Source organism: Adiantum capillus-veneris, chromosome 4, assembly GCF_014529385.1.
Source record: "Adiantum capillus-veneris isolate H3 chromosome 4, ASM1452938v2, whole genome shotgun sequence".
NCBI classification, from domain to species: domain Eukaryota; kingdom Viridiplantae; phylum Streptophyta; class Polypodiopsida; order Polypodiales; family Pteridaceae; genus Adiantum; species Adiantum capillus-veneris.
This window is the reverse complement of record NC_140934.1, coordinates 9,683,503-9,704,342: the sequence shown is the minus strand read 5'-3', so window position 1 is coordinate 9,704,342 and position 20,840 is coordinate 9,683,503. Positions and strand designations below refer to the sequence as shown.

The 20,840-nt window shown below is 40.7% G+C and overlaps 1 protein-coding gene across 2 annotated transcripts in view; it reads right to left on the bottom strand.

Annotated features, from left to right (window-relative positions):
• Positions 1-17,934: 17,934 nt before the first annotated feature.
• The window catches only part of LOC147458679 (MADS-box transcription factor 23-like), a 60,974-nt gene continuing 58,068 nt past the window's right edge, over positions 17,935-20,840 (bottom strand). The window contains exons 7-8 of one of the 2 annotated variants that reach the window (XM_086510123.1): positions 18,668-18,834; positions 17,935-18,349 (exon numbers count right to left, since the gene is read on the bottom strand). In XM_086510123.1, coding sequence (XP_086366249.1) covers positions 18,244-18,349; positions 18,668-18,834 — 273 coding nt within the window. In that variant the 3' untranslated portion in view covers positions 17,935-18,243. The remainder of the gene's footprint in view (positions 18,350-18,667; positions 18,835-20,840) is intronic. The other variant, XM_086510124.1, reaches the window with a different exon arrangement.

The following is a 20,840-nucleotide window of genomic DNA, read 5'->3' as shown; positions in this document are numbered from 1 at the left end:
CTTTTGAACGTTAAGTCACAAAGGGAGAACAGTGCCATACTGGGACACCTTTGCCATGGTGGGTAGTCCTTATAGTGAGAGCATCTCGGAAAGTGGGATTGCTAGCATCAATCTTGAGAAATGGGCATGCAGCTGACGTAGCCTAGTTTCAAATATTCACAATCTCACATCAAGAAAATTCACTTTTTGAACCATACATGTAATTTATAGAATATTTATGACCATATAAAAATATACATATTATGAAAGCTCGAAATTTCGAGGGTATGTTGGGAATTTTCACAAATCTTGCATATTTTGGTAATCTTTTAAAGAATTACATGGATATTGCTTTAATTTATGGGACTTTAGAATTTTAGCAAGAGGACACTAAGTTTTGTTTTGTTAAGGCAATTAAAATCAAGAAGACCTGTACATGTCAGATTATTTTGGATCCTTTTAATTATAATTGGGCCCTTTTTATCTTTGGGCTCCACAAGTTTTAGTGTAACAACCGGCAAATGCATCAAATTTTGACCTAAAGTTTTAGCATTGCCGACATCTATGGGGGTGGGGTAGGGTAATACAATGGGGGGAGGGTAATACAATGGGAGAGAGAAATGTGATTGGTAAATGCCCTCTATTTTGCATCACAAAGAGAAAGGATAGGCATAAAGAGACAAAAATAGAGAAAGATTGATATATGTGTGTGTGTGTGCGTGTATATATATATATATGTGCGTGTGTGTGTGTGTGTGTGTGTGTGTGTACACACACACACACACACACATTTACTTACATATCCTTTTTACTACATTGGTTTTTTTTATAAAAAAAGTGTTGATTGCCTTCCTCAACAGGGGGAGTTTCTCCACCGACTAATTGGACTTAGTGTAAAAAATTGCATTCACATGATCAAAAATCCCGAAAATAGATAAACCCAGGGTTCTCTAATGACCGACTCAACCAAAATATGGAGATTTGTTACTCGAAGGTGGGATTTACCAAGAATTATTATCTGGCTAGGGCACAATTGGTATTCCTCTTTGTTTTTTGTGGTCGGCGTGGGTATCCACCCTAGAGGTTCATTTTAATATTGCAATCTTGACCCTAATACCACTTTTAGCATAACACGATGCTCATTCACCTAACCTTCATGGTGCAGACTTCGTAGACGAACAATTATAGCTCTGGATTGAATGTCGCCGAATGGCGTGTAGGACCCGGAATGCAACAAACTGCAATGCAAGCTGTACACACATGCCACCCAACGCCCACTACTTAAGGAGGAGGTGAGTACTTGTGAAAGTACTCACTTAGTGTCTAGAGTTATTGTGAGAGAGAGCACTTGATGTTGAGTTAGAGTAGCGTAGCACTTTGCATTATGGAAAAGAGCAATGCAATTGTCGAGTTCGGATTTGTTGAGGTTGGTGTCTATTAAAGTTTTTTGATTTTTAAACTGTTAAGATCTATTGTGCTGTGTAATCGTGTACTACGTTGGGTAGCAATACTGATATGCCCTGTTGACAGTGTAACACTTATGAAAACTATTGATTGTTGGTCTAATAGCTGTAATGGTAGTTAGTGGGCTGCTTTGTGAAGGACCCGAATGGACATAAAAAAGCTGCAGGGATATTATCCCATATCACTATGCACTATCTGATGGCTTTGCTTCTGTAATATTACTCCAGGTATGAGTACATTGTTACCAGTATGGAAGTGATGATACCTAGATTTGGAGGCACTATGTATATGGTCGAGTTTTTAAACTCGTGCACTGGCATGTATATGTTTGCATGATATATTGGGGAATTTTTTTTGTAGTATGCATCGGCATGAATACGAGCTGGGAACTTGTAGCATCATGATGATTTAAATACTAGTAGTAAGCGTAGTGATACTGAGTTGCTCAAAAAATTTGGTTTTACTAATGCTTTGGGACTTCATGTGATGAATGGCTATGAACAGTTGGTTCTTAACATTCATAGGATGAGAAACATACCTTGTTTTTGGTGCATTTACAGCATGCAATTTTCATAGTGGTTTGAACATGGGCAGCCTGCATAGAGGTATTGATTTGCTCTAGAAACCATACTTTACTGTTATAGATGATCTTTGGGTGATGGCTTGTCGATAAGTTATCACAAAGGTTGGCATGGAATATTCTCAGAAGGTAAGTATGCTGGGTTGTGGCGAATCACGAGGGAAATTGTCGGGCATGACTGGCCAATACATGCCTTTACCTTTGGTACGGGGTACAAGTGTGCTCATTCAGATTTAAAAAAAATTAAAGTATGCTGGTTTCTATCGGCAGAAATAGGCACTAGCATAATGCTCTCACAATTACAGTACATAACCTAATCTTAGAAGATTTAGGATTTCATCATAATACGTGGGTTGCAGATACATTATACTATTGCTACTAAGAATTTAGCCTGAAAAAACCTCTACTAACTTCTGAATGGTTTCGGCTAACATAGCATAAGATGGGACTTCGTGTCAGACTATAAAATTTCTGCAAAAATTATGTTTTTTACTTTCAATAGTTCTATCTTCTTTTATTGTGAAATGTACATGGATAACAATTGGTAGGCCCATTCACCTGCAATGTTGTTCAGGCACTAACCGAGTGGTTGTTTGTCTTTATTGTGGATGCAGGTATGTAAAGGTCTATCTTGCCTTTTTGGTGATTGAGAATATGCTGCTGATGACTTGGACTTTGAAAAAAATCTCCTAACTTGTGTCTCTATGGGAAAACATGTGAGAGACTCTCTCAACCTATGCCCACTAGCTTGCTATGTCGGTCTACATGTAGCCGTATTGGCTCTAGTGATAGGCGAGCATGCGTATCTAGTCTAGAGCCTACATTCAAATCTTGCAAACAATTTTGTATGGTCTGCATAACTCCACAATACATCATGTTAGTGTTAGTCACCGTACGACTAACAATCCTTGCTGCAAATGCTCCCACTGCAACTGCTAGGTCGTGAACCTTGACACTAGTAGATCATACATGATGTAACATTTAATGGCCTTATAACTTGTGTGTAGCGGAAATGAGCATGAACATAGTGGGCATTTCATTAGAATAGATTCCTAATGAGAATTACAAGAGTGCTTGGGTGGAGAGAGCAACAAAAAGCATAACACCTAGTTAGATAGCATCAACAATACTTTCAAAAGAGAGAGAAATTAAGCTAATGACAACAGTTGAGGACCGGATTTGCATGGAGCCGGTCCCCCCTCCAAAAGGCTTTGTATTATGGTTTCTCCCATCAAGAGAGACATTGTACAATACAATTCTTTGTGTTCCTTCAAGACTACCTAGTGCAATGAAGATGAAAGCTTCATGCACTAAGCAAAACACTTAGCAAACACAACTTGAATTATCCACGTTCTCAGACCCAAGACCTCACACACCTTCGAAGATGGTGAGAGCTAGCAGGGTATGAGAGTAGATTGAGAGGAAGAAGGAGTATCTTACGAGAAAGATGTACATCTCCTCACATAATCACTCATATTAGCATAGCTTAGCTTAGTAATTAGCTTGGTAGAGGTGATGAGCATGCATTGAAACTTGGCTCTTGGTTGGATTTGCATCCACATGCCAAGAGTGTGCTAATGTAGGCTTCTATCTCACAAGCTTGGAGTAGGTGATGAGTTCTCCATTAAAGCTTGGGAAGAGATAGTCTTCTCTTTCTTCACACATGAGATTGTGTGAGTGTGTGTGTGATAATCCTTGCAAAAATCAGTCCCCCTCTCTCTCTTGGGCGAGGCCCCTTGCTATTTGCTCTTGCAGGCTCCCTATTGGACAATGCCAAGCTCAGCCAATGGCTATTAAGCAGCATAAGTGATAGCCTTCTGACATGTGTCTCCCTTTCCCCTTTTGTGAGAGCTTAATCAATTAAACTTAATTGATTTAAATGAATTAAATCCCCATTGGACCTTTCCCCATTCTGACCAATAGGAATTAAGTAGCCCATTGGGCTGCTCAATTCCTATTGGACCCCTTTTCAGGCTGTCCAATAATCATCCAGGAGACTTAATTTTCATTGGTTCTTTTTATTATGTGTTTTAAAATTAATTAGGCTAAATTTACTCTAGCCTAATTCTCATTGGTCCACTTCAAGGGCCATCCAATAGAAATTGGACATACCTAGTGGGCATCTGGCCTAGGGAGCTGACATGTGTCCCTCATTCCCTTTGTGTAAAGGGGACTTGTGTGTGTGTGTGTGTGTGTGTGTGTGGCTTTCTCTCTCATACCCTACCTTTAGGGCTCGCCCCCTCATGTGTAGGGATGTGTGTTGACTTTGGAGAGCACACAAAGCATCCAATCCCCCCCTAAGCTTTAACCCTTTGGACACAACCTTTGAATTTTGGAACCTTAGCATTTTGGAAGTCTTAATGGGCTGAACCTTAGGGTCTTTTTAGCCCATTTTTGCACATGGCTCTTTTGCAGATGGCCCCCTCTTTGGATCTCTATTTTCCCTCCATTGGATCCCTAATGTGGCCGGTCTGCTAGCTTAACCAATATTCTAGCCTTTTCTCCCCTGGCACTTCCCCACAGTTAAATGATCAGTTTAATATGAGAAAATCATTTAGGAGAATTAGATATTGATTATTATGACACATGAGATGCCTGAACATTGATAAAATGTGCACAAACTTGGATGTACTAGCCTCCTCATTGATATCTACATACACTACATCATCATGACTCCTCATCACATATATGTCTCATTGTTGACACTAGAATAGCTACGTCCTCTCATCCATAGGTGGAATTGTGTGTCTTGGCATCAACTCATCAGCCTCTAATATAAGCATATCAAAGAACTCCATAGGTGTCATCCTTTTCTTGTGTCTCTAGAGAGCAAACCCGCTTTACCTTTGTTTGCACAAACTCTGACAACACCTGATTTGTCTCACTAGAGTAATCCCGCTTCAGCTCTACCTCTGCAAAGTCTATTGGAATGTCTTGCACATGTAAATGCTTTGTCTCATGAGCATGGTGGAGCTCACTCGCAAAGGAGACACGTATCATCTCTTGCTCAACACATGCTAGTAACAAAACCAAGACCGTGTCTTCTCGTACCTCTAATGCATGCATAGGGTAGACCAAGCCATTGTGGGCTCCCTTGGTGACACCCATAGTCTGCTAATTGTCTCATTGAGATCAAATTCTATCTCAGCTGAGGAACATAGTGCATATTTCATAGCGTATAGGATGCACCACTAGGAAACGACAAGCAAACATCTCCTGTACCTGCAATGTCAAACGCCGAACCATCGGACAAGAGTACACAACCAAAGCTCCCACTAGAGAAATTGCTAAACCACTTACGATGTGGTGTGATGTGAAAAAATGCATCCTCATCTAGCAACAAATGGGGAGAAGTGCCACCTCTCAAAGACATGTAAGTAGGAGGAATACTAAAGGTAAACATGCCATTATCTTCATTGGAGTATGAAGCCACCGCTCTAGCATGTGGCAAAAACTCGTTTGCATCACATATACATCTCTGCTGCTACCTCATATATCTGAAATAGCGGTGCCTAATGTACCATGTGTAACCACAATGCCAACATTGCAAATATCGACAACTACAAGACCGTCGTCTCTCACAAATCATCATTGTCAACTTTGAATTATCACACATGTCTGCCAAAAGCTATGGTGAGACATCCTTGGAGAAATATGGCAGAGTCTCCTGTGTAAACTAAGTAAAAACTCAACAACCATAAACCATGCCAAACTGCCAACAAAGTAAGAAATCACTCAACCACTACACAATCATGAAAATCATGATCAATCCCATCAAGACCGATGCTCACATATGCATAAAATAGCTTTACAATCTGCAGGCACAAACAACATCACTAAACCAAGTGGACCAATTTGGGACAAACAGCTCGACTGAGCATAAAGCGCATAACCATATATGGAAGTAGTGAGCAAACACACTCAAAACGCATCCCACAAGAAAACTGCCTACAAAGATTTGCAAAAAACATGTAATGGTTGTGACTGCCTCTCACTCCTGCGAGAGTGGATACAAGAACATTAAACTGTGTCCAAGCTGACAAAACCTATCAAAGTGGGAGTCATACTCAACTACTAAACCATCAGAGAGTAAATTGCAGATACACGCAAAATATGATGAGAATTTGGAAAAAATCTAATTGAGTTTTCCCTGAAATAGAACTCAAAAATCTCACCAAAACCGCATAAAGCATGAGTAGACACTTATTGTCTTAGTAAACAAATCTACATATAGTATACATAACTTGCCAAAAACCAGGCAAACTAGCTCACTCCTGAACGAATGACTCTATGGACGACCGCTCCAAAAATACCCGTAAACCTATGAATCTGCCACCTGCAAGTTATATATAACTCACATTGTATCTGCATATGCATACATAGTATAAATTGCACAAAGTTGTGCTAGAAAGCACTATGTAATGACCCACATAGTCATATATGAGCACTAACTGTGCACATAGTCTGCACTAGGAAGAACGCGCAAAAAATGCATGAAATTTGGCACACACTAACTCATCGGTCGGAAAGCTTGTTGACCGAAAACTAGACACAAAGTACATCGAGCTGCTTATGGTCATAAACGTCATTCAAGAGCCGAGCGCGCTTGAGAATAATCCACTTCAAAATGGTCCGTCTCAGAGCTGTATGTGTCGGTATGTGTGGCCGAAGGAGGGAAAAGGGAGCTATCGAAGCCAAAATCGCTAAATAAAAGCTAAGATGCCTGGGAAAAGACGTCAGAGCAAACCCACTGAGGATGAGCGTGGGAGGGTAGCCGATGGCGAGGCTACACTGGAGGAGAGCCAAACCACTCTCTCACGCTCTCGCTCGAGGCCGAGAAGTACATGTCGATGCCGCCTTCTTCCGCCGAATGGAAGTTGCTAGCCAAATTGCCAAGTCGGTGTCGAAGCCAATGCCGAGCCGGAATGATGCTGAGAAGATCACGTCGAGGTCATTGAAGCCTTAGCCGCCAAGTCGCTATAAAAGCCGGTAGGAAGCATCGTTGACGAGGACGTCAAGAAAATGTCGGGTGATACCGGGGCTTACTTGCCCGTGTGCTAGCTGAAAAACACCATGATCAAGAGAGCTTCCAAGCTCTCTGCTGTCTATGTAGCCAGAATTGTGTTGGGGACACACCCTTACACACACTTCTATTTTGATCATTTGCTTTGTTCGATTCTCTGCTGGCTTGTTTTCAAATTGCAGACCCACTTTCAAAAAATAAAAGCAACGCGCGCGTGTGTGTGTGTGTGCATGTGGTCACTCTCAAGTTTTGCTTTGCCTTTGTCTTTCATGAGCGCTGCTAGCTTCCAATTTTCTGAATTTTCAACGCTGCAGGGCTGCCCAATTTCCCTGCTCATTTTCAAGCAAAAAAAAAAGGTGCTGCTCGTGTTGCTTGCACACCCGCTTGTTGAACAGCGCTACAGAATGCTTTGCCTTCAAGCCTTTTACTGCTTGTAATTCTCTGTTGTGGCCGATTTCTTGCTCACAAACTCTACTACTGTCAGTTGCTGCCGTCAGCTCTGCAACTCGATTCAAGCTCTTGCTCGATGCACAACGTGATGGCTGCCTTCGATTGACTACATGGTACTCCCCAATGCTTGGTTGCATAACTTCCAACCTCTACTGCTCGATTTTCCCCAAGCTCTGCAAGCTTCAGGCTATTCGATTTAACGATGCCCTCGTTGCTCTACCTTGCAAGATGCCCCTTGATTCCTCGTCTCTTCCAAGCCTTGCAAATCTGCTCGATTTTCCCCTGGTAGCTTTCTCTCTAGTACTTACCCAATTCTCTAATTTTGTAGATATTTCCTCTCAACCTGCCATCTCGAAACTCCAGAGTAGCTACCGAGATCCTTTGATGCCTCTCAAGATTCCAAGCTTCTCTTGGGAGGGCTATACATGCGGGTGGAGAAGTCAAGCACCGCTTCTCAAAACCTTGCAAGCTCACAGTTGCCTTGCTCGGTTCCCTACAAAGATCCTTCGACGCCTCTCAAGATTCCATGCTTCTTTTGAGAGGGCTATACATGCAGGTGGGGAAGTAGAGCTCCAAGATCCGCCAGATCTCCTCCCGATGCCACTGATCCTTGCCAGATCCATGCCGAACCACCTCCGATCTGACGCCACCAAGCACCAAGTTCCGTCACCGCCGAGGGACCATCGTTGCCAATCGTCGTGGCTCTCATACCAGTTGAAATAGTGCGTGGTGCGGTGCAAGGAAGTGAAGAACAAAAGTTCACTGTAGTGTGGATGGAGCAACTTCCAAGAAGTGGGGAGCTCCATATTGATGTATATATACAAGAATAAGGGTAAGTAGTCAGTGCGCAGTGGGTGGCCGGGCGGACTCTGGACATCAGACGCCGAGCAAAGACACAACGCCTTTACCCCAACAATGGCCACCACCAGATTGATCGTGACCTCCTCAAGCCCCTCCTCCTCCACCAGCCGGCCCTCTGCGGCGATCTCCTAGCTTGCCACCACATGTATCGTTGTGCATATCTTATACCTTAGGGCAATGTGATGAGCTAGGTGAAACAAAATAATCCCAAGGGTGAAGAGTTTCCTTCGAGTGGAAGTTGCCATAGCCATCCTCCTACGTGTAACTACAACAAAAATTATAGAGTGCAGTTTTGTGCAAGCTCCGATGTTGTGTACGGTAGTTTCACCTATTGCACCCCACATATATATCTCAACTTAACTTAGATACCTCTAATTTATCATGAGCCTTAACAATTTTTTCTCTCTTAGTGCATGGTGCTTGGTTGGATTTTCTTTGTAAATATCACGATGATGGTGAGGGGCAATTGATTGAGGATCCTAAGAGGTGTGCCATGGGAAACATAGAAAATTACATTTGTATAGTACGAGTAGTAACTGCAGAAAGGCAGCAATTCGAGTTCGCATTGATGCTAGTTTTGTTCGCAAATGAGTTAGTAATTATTGCAAAGTCAAATCAAATATCCTATGGCACCCCTAGCCAAGCCTGAGGTACACAACGACCAAGCATGCACCAAAGCTGACTAGGAAGAAGCTAATATTCAATGTGACATTCAAACTTTGTTGCATTATCTCTATCTTTTAGGGTTTAGGGTTTGTCTAATTTTCTATGTGTCTAGGAAGAAAAGGGTGACGAAACTTTGATTGTTGATTGGGATACAAAGAGAGCATTGCAATCACCTACGTATGAACGATGTTGACACGTGGCAAGGCTCCATCTTGTGTTTATATAGATGTAAGTGAAAGAAAAGATGGCCCAAATAAATGGATCTTTGTGAAAGTAATATGGCAATTGGAGAGAGAGAGACACACACACACACAAGTGCGCGCACACACCCACACTTTCTTTTTGTAAATCTTTGGGATTAATTTACAAGTGGAAACCTCAAGATAAGGAAGAGATCATATACACAAGAAAGAACACAAAAGTGTTTGAATGAGAAAGAGGCCTAAAAGTAATCATAGGAGAACTGATGTATCTCTAAGGTGATATCACCAACTTCCAGGGCAAAACGTAAAGATTGCCTAAGGGAAAGCTTGAAAATGGAAAAGGATCATGAAGAAAATCGCAAAACCCTTTAAGGGGAAGGCGGGAGAATTCCAAAAGCCCAAAACCATTTTTGGAAGACCATCGAGGGAAGAGTGGCTTTTACATGCACCGAGAAAAGTGTCCACTAGAAGAACTCCAAGCAAGCATCACTAGAGAAACAAACGTTACTTCAAAGGCAAGTGGCTCTTCGAGAGGACAAAGAGAGGCTTCCTCCACCAGGTATCCAACTACACTATGGCTCTCTTGCTCTCTCTATAACAAAGGTTCTTCACTGGCCCGTCGATTAACACTCTCTCTCTCTCTCTCACACACACACACACACACACACACACACACACACACACACACACAAAGTGCAGCTCAATTAACTTGCTTTTTGAAGATGTTCTTGAATTCATGACGAGCTCCCTATTCAAAACAAGGATAAGGTGGAAAAGTGATAGACTGTTTCATAAAAAATGGAGCAAGGGCTTCTCTCAAGCTGCAAACAATGCATGCGGTATTTATAAGATGTTGACATCGGCAAACAAATTTGTGATGTGAGGCAACAAGTTCATACATGAGATGTTTTGAATTCAAACCCTTGGGTGGCATACATGTCAAATTTGGTTTGGTTTGGAAAGAACAAAAATTGTTTAATGATCTTTCTATTTGGGATGTGATCTCTTGGAAGTCATCTACTGCAAGATATGCCTATCAAGGATGGACCAAGAACAATGAGCTATTTTCAGTGAAGGTGAATCGAGGGTTTGACTCTAGATGAAAGCATAGAAAGTTTTTTATGAGCTTCCTAGTTGTTGGGATATGAGGTCTTGGAATACATTGACTGGGGGATACATTCAACAAGAGAAAGCTGCTGAAGGGACGGCTTCTCTTTATTAGATGCAAACCTATGCTTGAATCTTGAAGAAAAGACTGAAATTTTTGGTCATGGACACTTGTAAAGAGACATTCTGTTTTCTTGAGCTCTAGTTGGCATGTATATATGTTAAACATGGTTTCCTATTGAAAGCACAAGCCGGTTTATGTGCTTCTTGTTTGGGATGTAGTCTTGGAATGCATTACTTGCAAGATATGATCAATAAGAGGGAAAGGGATAAGAAGCAATGGCGTATTTTTAGCAAATGTGGAGCAAGGGTTTGTCCAAGAAGCAATGGACCGTTATCAACAAATGCGAAGAGAGGGTTGGAATCGAGGTTTCATGCATTGATTGTTGGATATTCCATATGCCTAACAAGACCATGAGACACATGATAGCATTATGCAACATGCTGATATAACCTATTGATATAGGCAATCAAGTTCATGTTTAGGTTTTTAGTTAGGGGCTATCAAAGAAAATAGGCAAGCAAATTCATGTTCACGTTTTTAGTTAGGGGCTATTGGAAAAAAAAAATTGCAGAGCTACATGTATGGTAAATTTTCTTTATTACACAAGTCATGAAAAAAATTCATCAACCTACTGGCCGAAGTGTAGTATATAGAACTGCATTGACTATAGGATACTGTAAATAGGTATCCAACTAATGTTCTACTTACCTTTCCTCCATCCTTCAAACAAATTGCAGCAAAGAAGCCCATAACTTGCATCTGTAAGGCCCCCCCCCCCCCCCCCCCCCCCCCCCCCCCCCCCGCCTCTCTCTCTCTCTCTCTCTCTCTCTCTCTCTCTCTCTCTCTCTCTCTCTCTTTATTCTCTTCTTGTCTTCCATTTGGAAGACGGGTTTACTCCACTATTTTTTAGCTCCTCGAATTGAAAGGCATTTACCGTTTCAACAGTCCAAAAAAGCGATCTTTATTTTAATATTTGAAAGCCTTTCTTCTAAAAGCATAACCCATCATCTCTTACACACTCTGAAAAGACATACAACTATAATAATTTATGGGGAAATTACCAAAATACCCCTCTAATTTGTGGAAATTCCCAAAATAACCTTAGTATTTTGTCGTAAATTTCCAAAATGCTCTTTAGATTTTCCAAAATTCCAAAATATCCCTAGTTGTGAGAGTAAATTTCTCCAAAATAAATTTTTTCATATTTTCATAAGAAGATTGATTGTCTATCATACAAGATGCTAAAAATAGAATTCAAGCTAGTTATGTAGGCTTTGGGGATGAATTGCTTCATTATTTTTTGTGACAAATTACATGCTAAGCACACAAAAACGGATCTCAATTGCCAAAAAAGAGCGAAGATTAGAAACTCTTGAACAATCCAACCAAAATAAATACAAGGGTATCCTGGGAATTTCCACAAAGTAGAGGGGTATTTTGGTAATTTTTCCATTATTTATTTATTTTTCCACAAATGAAAGAACACACAATTTTTTCCAAATTTCAAGTAACGAAGTATATCAAAGTAAATGTAAGTGTGCAAGTGGATGAGTGTGTGCAAGAGGGGTGAAAGGGACAAGGGGGAGGAGGTATGAGAGGTAATGAGTGGAGAGTGTACGTATGCATGCGCGTGCAAAGGGAGGGTTACATGGGTGTGTGCAAATAGTGGTTTCTTCAACGAAAATGAGAGTAAATGAATGCAAACAAACGAAGCAAGTGGTGCAAATGTGGACCGAACTGGATCGGCATGATGCAATGGGATGCCTCAAGCAACCCGGGAGCTCCGCAAAGATTGCAAATTACACCCAAAAATTATTGCTCATGGAAATCCAAAAGCCTATTTAAAGCACAACAACCATGTACTAAATGTGCAAACTATGTCCACTACCAAATCTTTTTCCCAAAATAGAATCCGTGTGTCACCGAATGCCCATGGGATGAAAAATTTACCAAAATGGTAATAGACACACCAATTAACTCTCAAAGCAGTTCTATAAGGATGGTTGATCATTTCTCTCTTGTGCAAAGTGGACAACCCAATAAATTCCATGAAGACTTCATTAAAATCCCATAAAGTGACATTTCATTGGAAAGATCTCACAAAGTAAGTTTTAAATCCAAAAACTCTGAAAAATTTGGAGTTGATTAGTAGACGTTATAGCCTTCCCACCACGTTGAAATGTGAGGGAAAAGATTAAAAGTTCAAAGAGAGAAGTCATGGAAGAGCCAATCTCTTGCCTCTTTTCCTCTATGCCTCTTATCTCCCTCCCCCCCCCCCCCCAAAAAAAAAAAAAAAAAACACACACACACACATAAAGATATATGGATATGCATTCTCCTACCATTCCTCCCACACACCTCTTTCAACAAGCATAGACACATGGAGCTAACTAAAAAGCATGCAAAGCCTTAGTTTTACAATGCATACACTTCTACTTGCTCTCACACACGTGCTTGAAAAAAGTGACTACGGGATGCATAACAAGAGAAAGTAAGAATGCTCAAGCATAGAATGTGAGTAGAAACATGCACACACTCAAAAAAATACAAGCAACACTCACTTTAGCATAGTTAGTGAGTAAAAATTAGATTAGTGGTGAAGAAGAAAGAGATGGGCATCATAGCAAAGCTCCAAGTTTATTTCTTCTTCACAAAATGACCTCATATCTTACTCATATCTTACAAAATGAGTTTTGTACTTAGGGTTGCATAAGCAATATTTAAGCACCCAAAATTAGTGAGCACAATAATCACAATTAATCATGTAAGCTTGCTAATTGTGATGCTCATACAATTTGCAACTCATGATGAGACCAAACTAAAACATACAACACTGCATTTGCAAAAATTACATGGTAAAGATTATTTATAACAGGAAGTTTTAGACGCCTTCCATACTTCTACTTTCTCATGCGGTGGTACTACACTCAACCCCACAATTCTTGAAAGATGTCCATAATAATCTCCGATTGCAACAATTTATGTGGGATCGTGCAGCTCAGTTATGCCAAATTTTAGTATTAGACGCATTTCAACCTCCCTAGAGAAGCTAGAACGCATAACATACATGAACGTAGAGATTCGAGATTATACAAATCTCCCATTTCAGTCTTGCAAAAAGCTCCATTGATTCCATAGCTTTCACCGCTCCTACACAATAATGATGTTTCAAGAGTATGCACACATTGTGGTCATACATGGTGATAGATCTAAGCTATTTTTATTCCACTACAAGTTTTGGGCAGATTTCATATTTTTTACAAACATGTCCAATAATGATGAAATGAATGCTATTGTTAGTGAGAAGTTGGACAAAAACAACATCTATATCGGAATTTTAAAATGCCAAATTTCACAATTGGTAAGGGTTATTAAGAGTACATTGAAGGTGAACAAGAAGATGCACCATTGTCGCCGAAGAGAAACCCTCAACAAGTCAAAGCCTTCAAAGATTGGAAGTAGGTACAAAGGAAAAGATCATGTGTCTGTTTCTGTCAATGTGAAGAATATCATAATTGTTTGTTAATTTATTGGTTGTCTCCAAGTATTGAGAATACCATGATTGGACATATACACAATGTTGATTCTCACAAGGAGGCATGGAAGAATTAGCTCTCGTTGGATGTGGCAAACTGTATTAAAGACAAAGCTAAACATTGCAAAGAAAATGGACTTGTCAATGAACAACTTACACTGCAAACAACTAGTGCCAATCGACTTTCTACTATATATTTTCCACTGGGTTCTACATAAATTTACAACCAATTTAATTGTCAAAGTCTTCCCACATGAAAAATTCAAAAAATAAATCATCAAGCATGTTGCGAACATCTTATGTTATTTGTTTTAGCGCGAATCTGCCAAGATCCTTTGGTTTTTAATTTGAAAGTGAAATTTATTAACTAGAATTGTTTTCTATTTGTCATCTCTCTCTCTCTCTCTCTCCTCCCTCTCCTCGTCCTTCCTCCCCCCTCCTCTCTCCGATCCCTCCCTCCCTCATCGCCTCCCCTCTCCTCCTCCTTTGTGGAAAATTACCAAAATACCCCTCTAATTTGTGGAAATTCCCATAATACCCCTAGTACTTTGTCGTAAATTCCCAAAATGCCCTTCAAATTTTCCAAAATTCCCAAAATATCCTTGGTTGTGAGAGTAAATTTCTCCAAAAATAAATTTTTCCATATTTTCATAAGAAGACTGATTGTCTATCATACAAGATGCTTAAAATAGAATTGCTTCATTATTTTTTGTGACAAATTACACGCTAAGCACTAAAAAACGGATCTCAATTGCCAAAAAGGAGTAAAGATTAGAAACTCTTGAACAGTCCAACCAAAAAAAATACAAAGGTATTTGGGAATTTCCACAAAGTAGAGGGGTATTTGGTAATTTTCCCATTATTTATTTATTTTTCCACAAATGAAAGAACACACAATTTTTTTTCCAAATTTCAAGTGACAAAGTATATGGAAGTAAATGTAATTGTGCAAGTGGATGAGTGTGTACAAGAGGGGTGAAAGGGACAAGGGGGAGGAGGTATGAGAGGTAATGAGTGGAGAGTGTGCGTACGCATGCGCGTGCAAAGCGAGGGTTACATGGGTGTGTGCAAGCAGTGGTTTCTTCGACGGAAAAGAGAGTAAATGAATACAAACAAACGAAGCAAGTGGTGCAAATGTGGAGCAAACAGAATTGGCATGATGCAGTGAGATGGCTCAAGGAACTCGAGAGGTCCGCAAAGATTGCAAATTACGCCCAAAAATTATTGCTCATGGAAACGCAGAAGCCTATTTCAAGCACACCAACCATGTACTACATTGTGCAAACTATGTCCACTACCAAATCTATTTCCCAAAATAGAATCCGTGCCTCATCGAATGCGCATGGGATGAAAAATTTGCCAAATGGTAATATACACACCAATTAGGGAAAGTTTCGACTCTCAAAGCAGTTCTATAAGGATGGTTGATCCTTTCTCTCTTGTGCAAAGTGGACAACCTGATGAAGTCCATGAAGGCTTCATTAAAATCTCATCAACTGATATTTCATTGGAAAGATCTCACAAAGTAAGTTTTAAATCCAAAAACTCTGAAAAATTTGGAGTTGATTAGTAGAAGTTATAGCCTTCCCAAATTTCGATATTAGACGCATTTCAACCTCCATAGTGAAGCTAGAGCGCATAACATACATGAACGTAGAGATTCGAGATTATACAAATCTCCCATTTTGGTCTTGCAAAAAGCTCCATTGATTCCATAGCTTTCACCGCTGCTACTACACAATGATGATGTTTCAAGTGTATGCACACATTGTGGTCATACATGGTGATAGATATAAGCTATTTCCACTACAAGTTTTTTGCAGATTTCATATTTTTTACAAACATGTCCAACAATGATGAAATAAATGCTATTGTTAGTGAGAAGTTGGACAAAAACAACATCTATACTCGGAAGTTCAAAATGCCAAATTTCACAAATGGTAAGGGTTATTAAGAGTACATTGAAGGTGAAAAGAAGATGCACCATTGTTGCTGAAGAGAAATCAACTCCTCAACAAGTCAAAGCCTTCAAAGATTGGAAGTAGGTACAAAGGATAAGATCATGTGTTGGTTTTTGTCAATGTGAAGAATATCATAATTGTCTGTTAACTCATTGGTTGTTTGCAAGTATTGAGAATACCATGATTGGACATATACACAATGTCAATTCCCACAAGGAGGCATGGAAGAATTAGCTCTCGTTGAATGTGGCCAACAATAAGGCAAGCAAACTGCATTAAAGACAAAGCTAAACATTGCAAAGAAAATGGACTTGTCAATGAACAACTAACACTACAAACAACTAGTGCCAATCGACTTTCTACTATATATTTTCCAATGGGTTCTACATATATTACAACCAATTTAATTGTCAAAGTCTTCCCACATGAAAACTTCAAAAAATAAATCATCATGTTGCAAATAGGGCACCCATATCTTATGTTATTTGTTTTAGTAGAAATCTGCCAAGATCCTTTGGTTTTAAATTTGAAGGTGAAATTTATTAAACTAGAAAGTTTCTATCGCGCATCTCTCTCTCTCTCTCTCTCTCTCTCTCACACACACACACACACGCACACACACACACACACAACTGTCCTAGAAAGTTTCTATCGCGCATCTCTCTCTCTCTCTCTCTCTCTCTCTCTCTCTCTCTCTCACACACACACACACACACACACACACACACACACATACACCCACACACACACACACACCATTGTACTGCACTTGCAGCAAGCCAACACAACAAGCTCTCTCTCTCTCTCTCTCTCTCTCTCTCAGCCGTATGCTGTTGTCGTTGCACCCTCGTCACGAACAGTAGGAGATAGGTGGGGTGTGTTTGCATGAGAGGAGGCTTTTGAAAAGGCCACGTTAGTGACATTTTTAAAATTTACTAACCTATATATCTACTAGCTTCATCGTGGATAGCTGATTAAAAGATTGCGAGACGTGTCATTGGGTCTTCCCAATCTCAAAAAAATAAAAGATCTTTCAAAACATATTAAGTGTGGGTGAAATCAAAAGACAGGTGAAAGTGAAAAGTCAAGACATAGTGAAAAGACCTTTTGTTTCCATATGAAGAGGTGGTTGACTTCACATTGGTATATTTGTGTTTCTCTTCTCTTCTATTTTGTGTTTGGTATTTTTTTCTCTTTAAAATGTCTGTATACTTACTCTCTCTCTCTCTCTCTCAATGTTGTATTCGTCCTTCTCACATTTAGCTAATACTCTTGCAAATCTACATGCTTCATCATTGCTTGTTGCTGGGTGATATAGACTAGCTTATCATTTTCATTAATGAAGAAATCTTCGAATTAGGTATAGCCTTTTAATTTTATCGAAGCCATAAGGAAAACCCCCCAACTTGCGAACAATAAGTTGCGACGAGCTGTGTTCATAGATTTGAGCATCTTGGGGTTGAGAAAATGCACGGCAATGAGATCTTCCACCAAAAGTTGCCAACTTCACTACTATGACACACAAGAGATGAATGAATTTTGACAAAATTCAATGCAAAAACAGATGGTAAATTAGTATTGAGCTCGAAACCTGCCAATCAAATGGGCCATGTCAATTTGTGCTATCCACTTCCTAATGCTTGCCCCTGTGACGTATGGGTGGAGTGTGTCCCATTATTGGCACCTCCACCCTAGTGGGCCTCAAATTCACATGTTGCCATTCACTACAACAAAGTCCCAAACGAGTGATCTCATGAGTGCACAACCAACAACTTTTTTAGCAACCAATGGAAGAAAGGAGAGCGTTGGAAATCTCCAGGTTTTTAGTGAAAAATTTAGGGTTCTCAAAAGGTTTTCACACTAAAATGTTACAAATTTAGCTGATTTCATCAAAGTGACCCTCCAAACTAGCCTCGAATTTTCAAATTTTGTCCTTTAAAAATACACTAAAGACTGAAGTCTAGCATATGTTGCGTTCAATTTTCTCGCCATACACAGTTCCTTATGTGCTTATCTTACATGTCTAAGAAGAGACAAGAAGTGAACTTAAATTCACGTTTTCACATTGACTCTCTTTAATTTTACGCAGATTGTCTCCGTTCCTCATGCTCTCAAACAGCATTTAAATCCAAAGTACACAAGGGCAGAGCTGAGGGACAAGTTTCCCAAACACTGAGCTGCATATGTCTGTCTAGTCAAAAAACATATCATCTTGTGGTGCAAAGGCGTAGTGACTGCTAATTTACTTCAAAAAAGTGTAAATTGGTATTGTTGACATATGCCCAGATAGAAGCAATCCTTGATTCATCATTTCTAAATAAAAAATCTGAGCTCTTTCACTCCCTCTTCATTACTCATCGCACGCAGGCGATTGATTGAGGTCCTCAGTTATTCCAAGCCGCTTTGCTGCAGGTAGACAACCAGGAATAGAATTGCTCTGCTCACTTGTATCAACCCTACAACAGAGAAGAATAAATTAGTAAAGAGCTACTGTGCAGTAGCCACACATACTTTGTTTCCAGGCTACATGTAGGTAAAGCAAGACGATAAGAAAATGCAAACATATGCTCACATGTAATGCTCCCTCAACTCCGAGCAATATATGGGCAGTGTGTAACAACATGCATGTAATGTTGCCCCATAGCAACTCAGTAGTCTTCTCTGGATGTGGCCCCGCCAATTATTCAGCAACACTTACCCAAAGACCCCCTTTATAAAGTGTCTCAGTCAACAACAAAAATAAAGTCCTGAGAACCAAGAAAAAGATGGCTCACCACCTGGCTGGTGATGCATCAATCTGAAGAGACTCTGATGCGTGACCATGTTCGCTGTCCACCTGCCCCCTAGAGTTTCGAGAGCCAGTTACATCAGAGGAACAAAAATCCACTAGCTTGTCCAAAATGCTGGAGTTTGCATTTGTTATCCTTCGCTGTTCTGCCACCTAGTAAGACAAATAGCAACATTACATAGCACTCCCACAACAAGCAAGCCCCTTCCTGAAACAGATACCTAAACACAGCAAAGGGAACTCTAACGTCCTACTAAAGATGGATACAAAATAAACACAATAAAATTGCCACTATTCCATGTGCAATGGATGCATGTCACATTCAAACATCCAAACATCTACCTTAAAAGAAAGGAGAGCAACAGTATTGAGGGCATGACAAAACCTCAATTGATAATAAGGAAGCTAAAATAAATAGAATCAATCTCGGACAGTCTCTGGCAAGAACAGCGATGTTCTGGCTTCAGTGTCAAGCCCCTGCTGTGAAGTGTCTCCTACGGATTTTGGGCATTTTCCACCTATAAGAGTATTTTGAAATTCCCCACCTCTACAAAACGATTACAGATTCATGGATATGCTATCAGAAGACTCAAGGTTGCTCTGTTCGAGAAACATAGTAACCAACAGCTGATGTTTGCTAACATGAACAAGCCACTGAGACTGAACGGATGCTGGCTAATGACATGGCGCTACTGTACGGACATACGGACGATCACCAGCGTGTGACTACTATCTATCCTTTTTGTTGATTTCTTTCTTATTATCTATTTACTTTCACTTTTTGGAAACACCCCTCGGGAAATCTAACTGCCTTGCATTGCATAGCTAGTGTGGAACTGTCCAGAGGGAGTCCAGGCCTGAGGGCAAGAGAGCACTAAGGTTGGACAAAGACTATGGTTAGCCAAAGTGGGGTCATTGACTAGCCAAAGTGGAATCATTTCAATTCTGGGTGTGGCCACAGTGTACAAAGAGGGTCGGATGACCTAGAAAGATACAATGGCAACATCTCCTAAAATTTAGGGAACTGCTATTTTGGGACCTAAAAATGTGTTGACGTCATTACCTCCGGAATGACAAAGGGAACATTTTCTTACTCTGCCGTGAAGTCAACTGGGCAACCGGTTGGGATATTTTTAGACGGCAACCCCGAAACGGAAAAATGCTTATAAATGTGCCAAGTGGCACATTCTGGTGCAGTTTCTAATGCAAGAGAGAGTTGGCACTGAATTTTAAGCTGGGAGAGGCTCATTTGCAGCTTTTTTCACAGGTTAAGAGCTATGGAGTGCTTGCTTTCCCTCTTATGCACAGTGCGGTGCCAGGAGTGATGCCCTGCACGCTACGCACTGCCCTCTCTCTCCCCTTTGGCAGTATGTTATGCCCCTCTAGTGGGCTCTTCATTTGACCAATGTACAGTTGTGTGGGTTCATGCGCGATTGCCGAGGCAAGAGCCTCTTGCACAGGTACTGGATTAGCTAGCGGCTAATCCCCCGCAGGTACAGGTGAATTCGGAGAGGTTTCACGCCAGAAATCTCGTCCGATTCAAAGGGCAAGTAGCCCTACAGATGCGGGAGCTCGAGGACTTGCTACGGATGCGACCGGCACGCGAAACGGAGCCCGAAACAGTAAATTACAGCCTGCTGTGTATTTTTGCAGGTTTAGGGTTTTGGCCCTAAACGGACCCTAATACACCCCCAGGAGGTTCGGGGACGCAAGGGGACCGCTGTACAGGTGATCTGGCGCATTTTCAGGGCTGAAAACAGAGAATTCAGCGTGCTGCAGATTCTCGCCAGGTTTTGCAAAGTGCCCGTATGCATCGGGAAAGTCAGTCAATGCGTGGGAATACTGACTGTGAAGGGTCCTAGTACAGTTATGCTGCCGAAATCAGGCCGGAACAGTTGAAATTCAGCCAAGTTTGTGCGGGGCACCTTGTAAGGATCCACAACATTTATTCCCTCTTCTGAACAATAAAGAAATACCGAAAGGGGCGCCTAAGTTAGGGGCCAATCTGGTGTCGGTCTTCTCATACAGGTGCATTCTAGCATCTGTATCCCATTCCCCTCTCTTGTGTCACTATAGCGCAGGTATAATAGACTACTAATAATGGGTGAAAGCTAAATCAAGGTTTGAAGTAAAGTCTACCGCCCTTTTTGGATTGAACA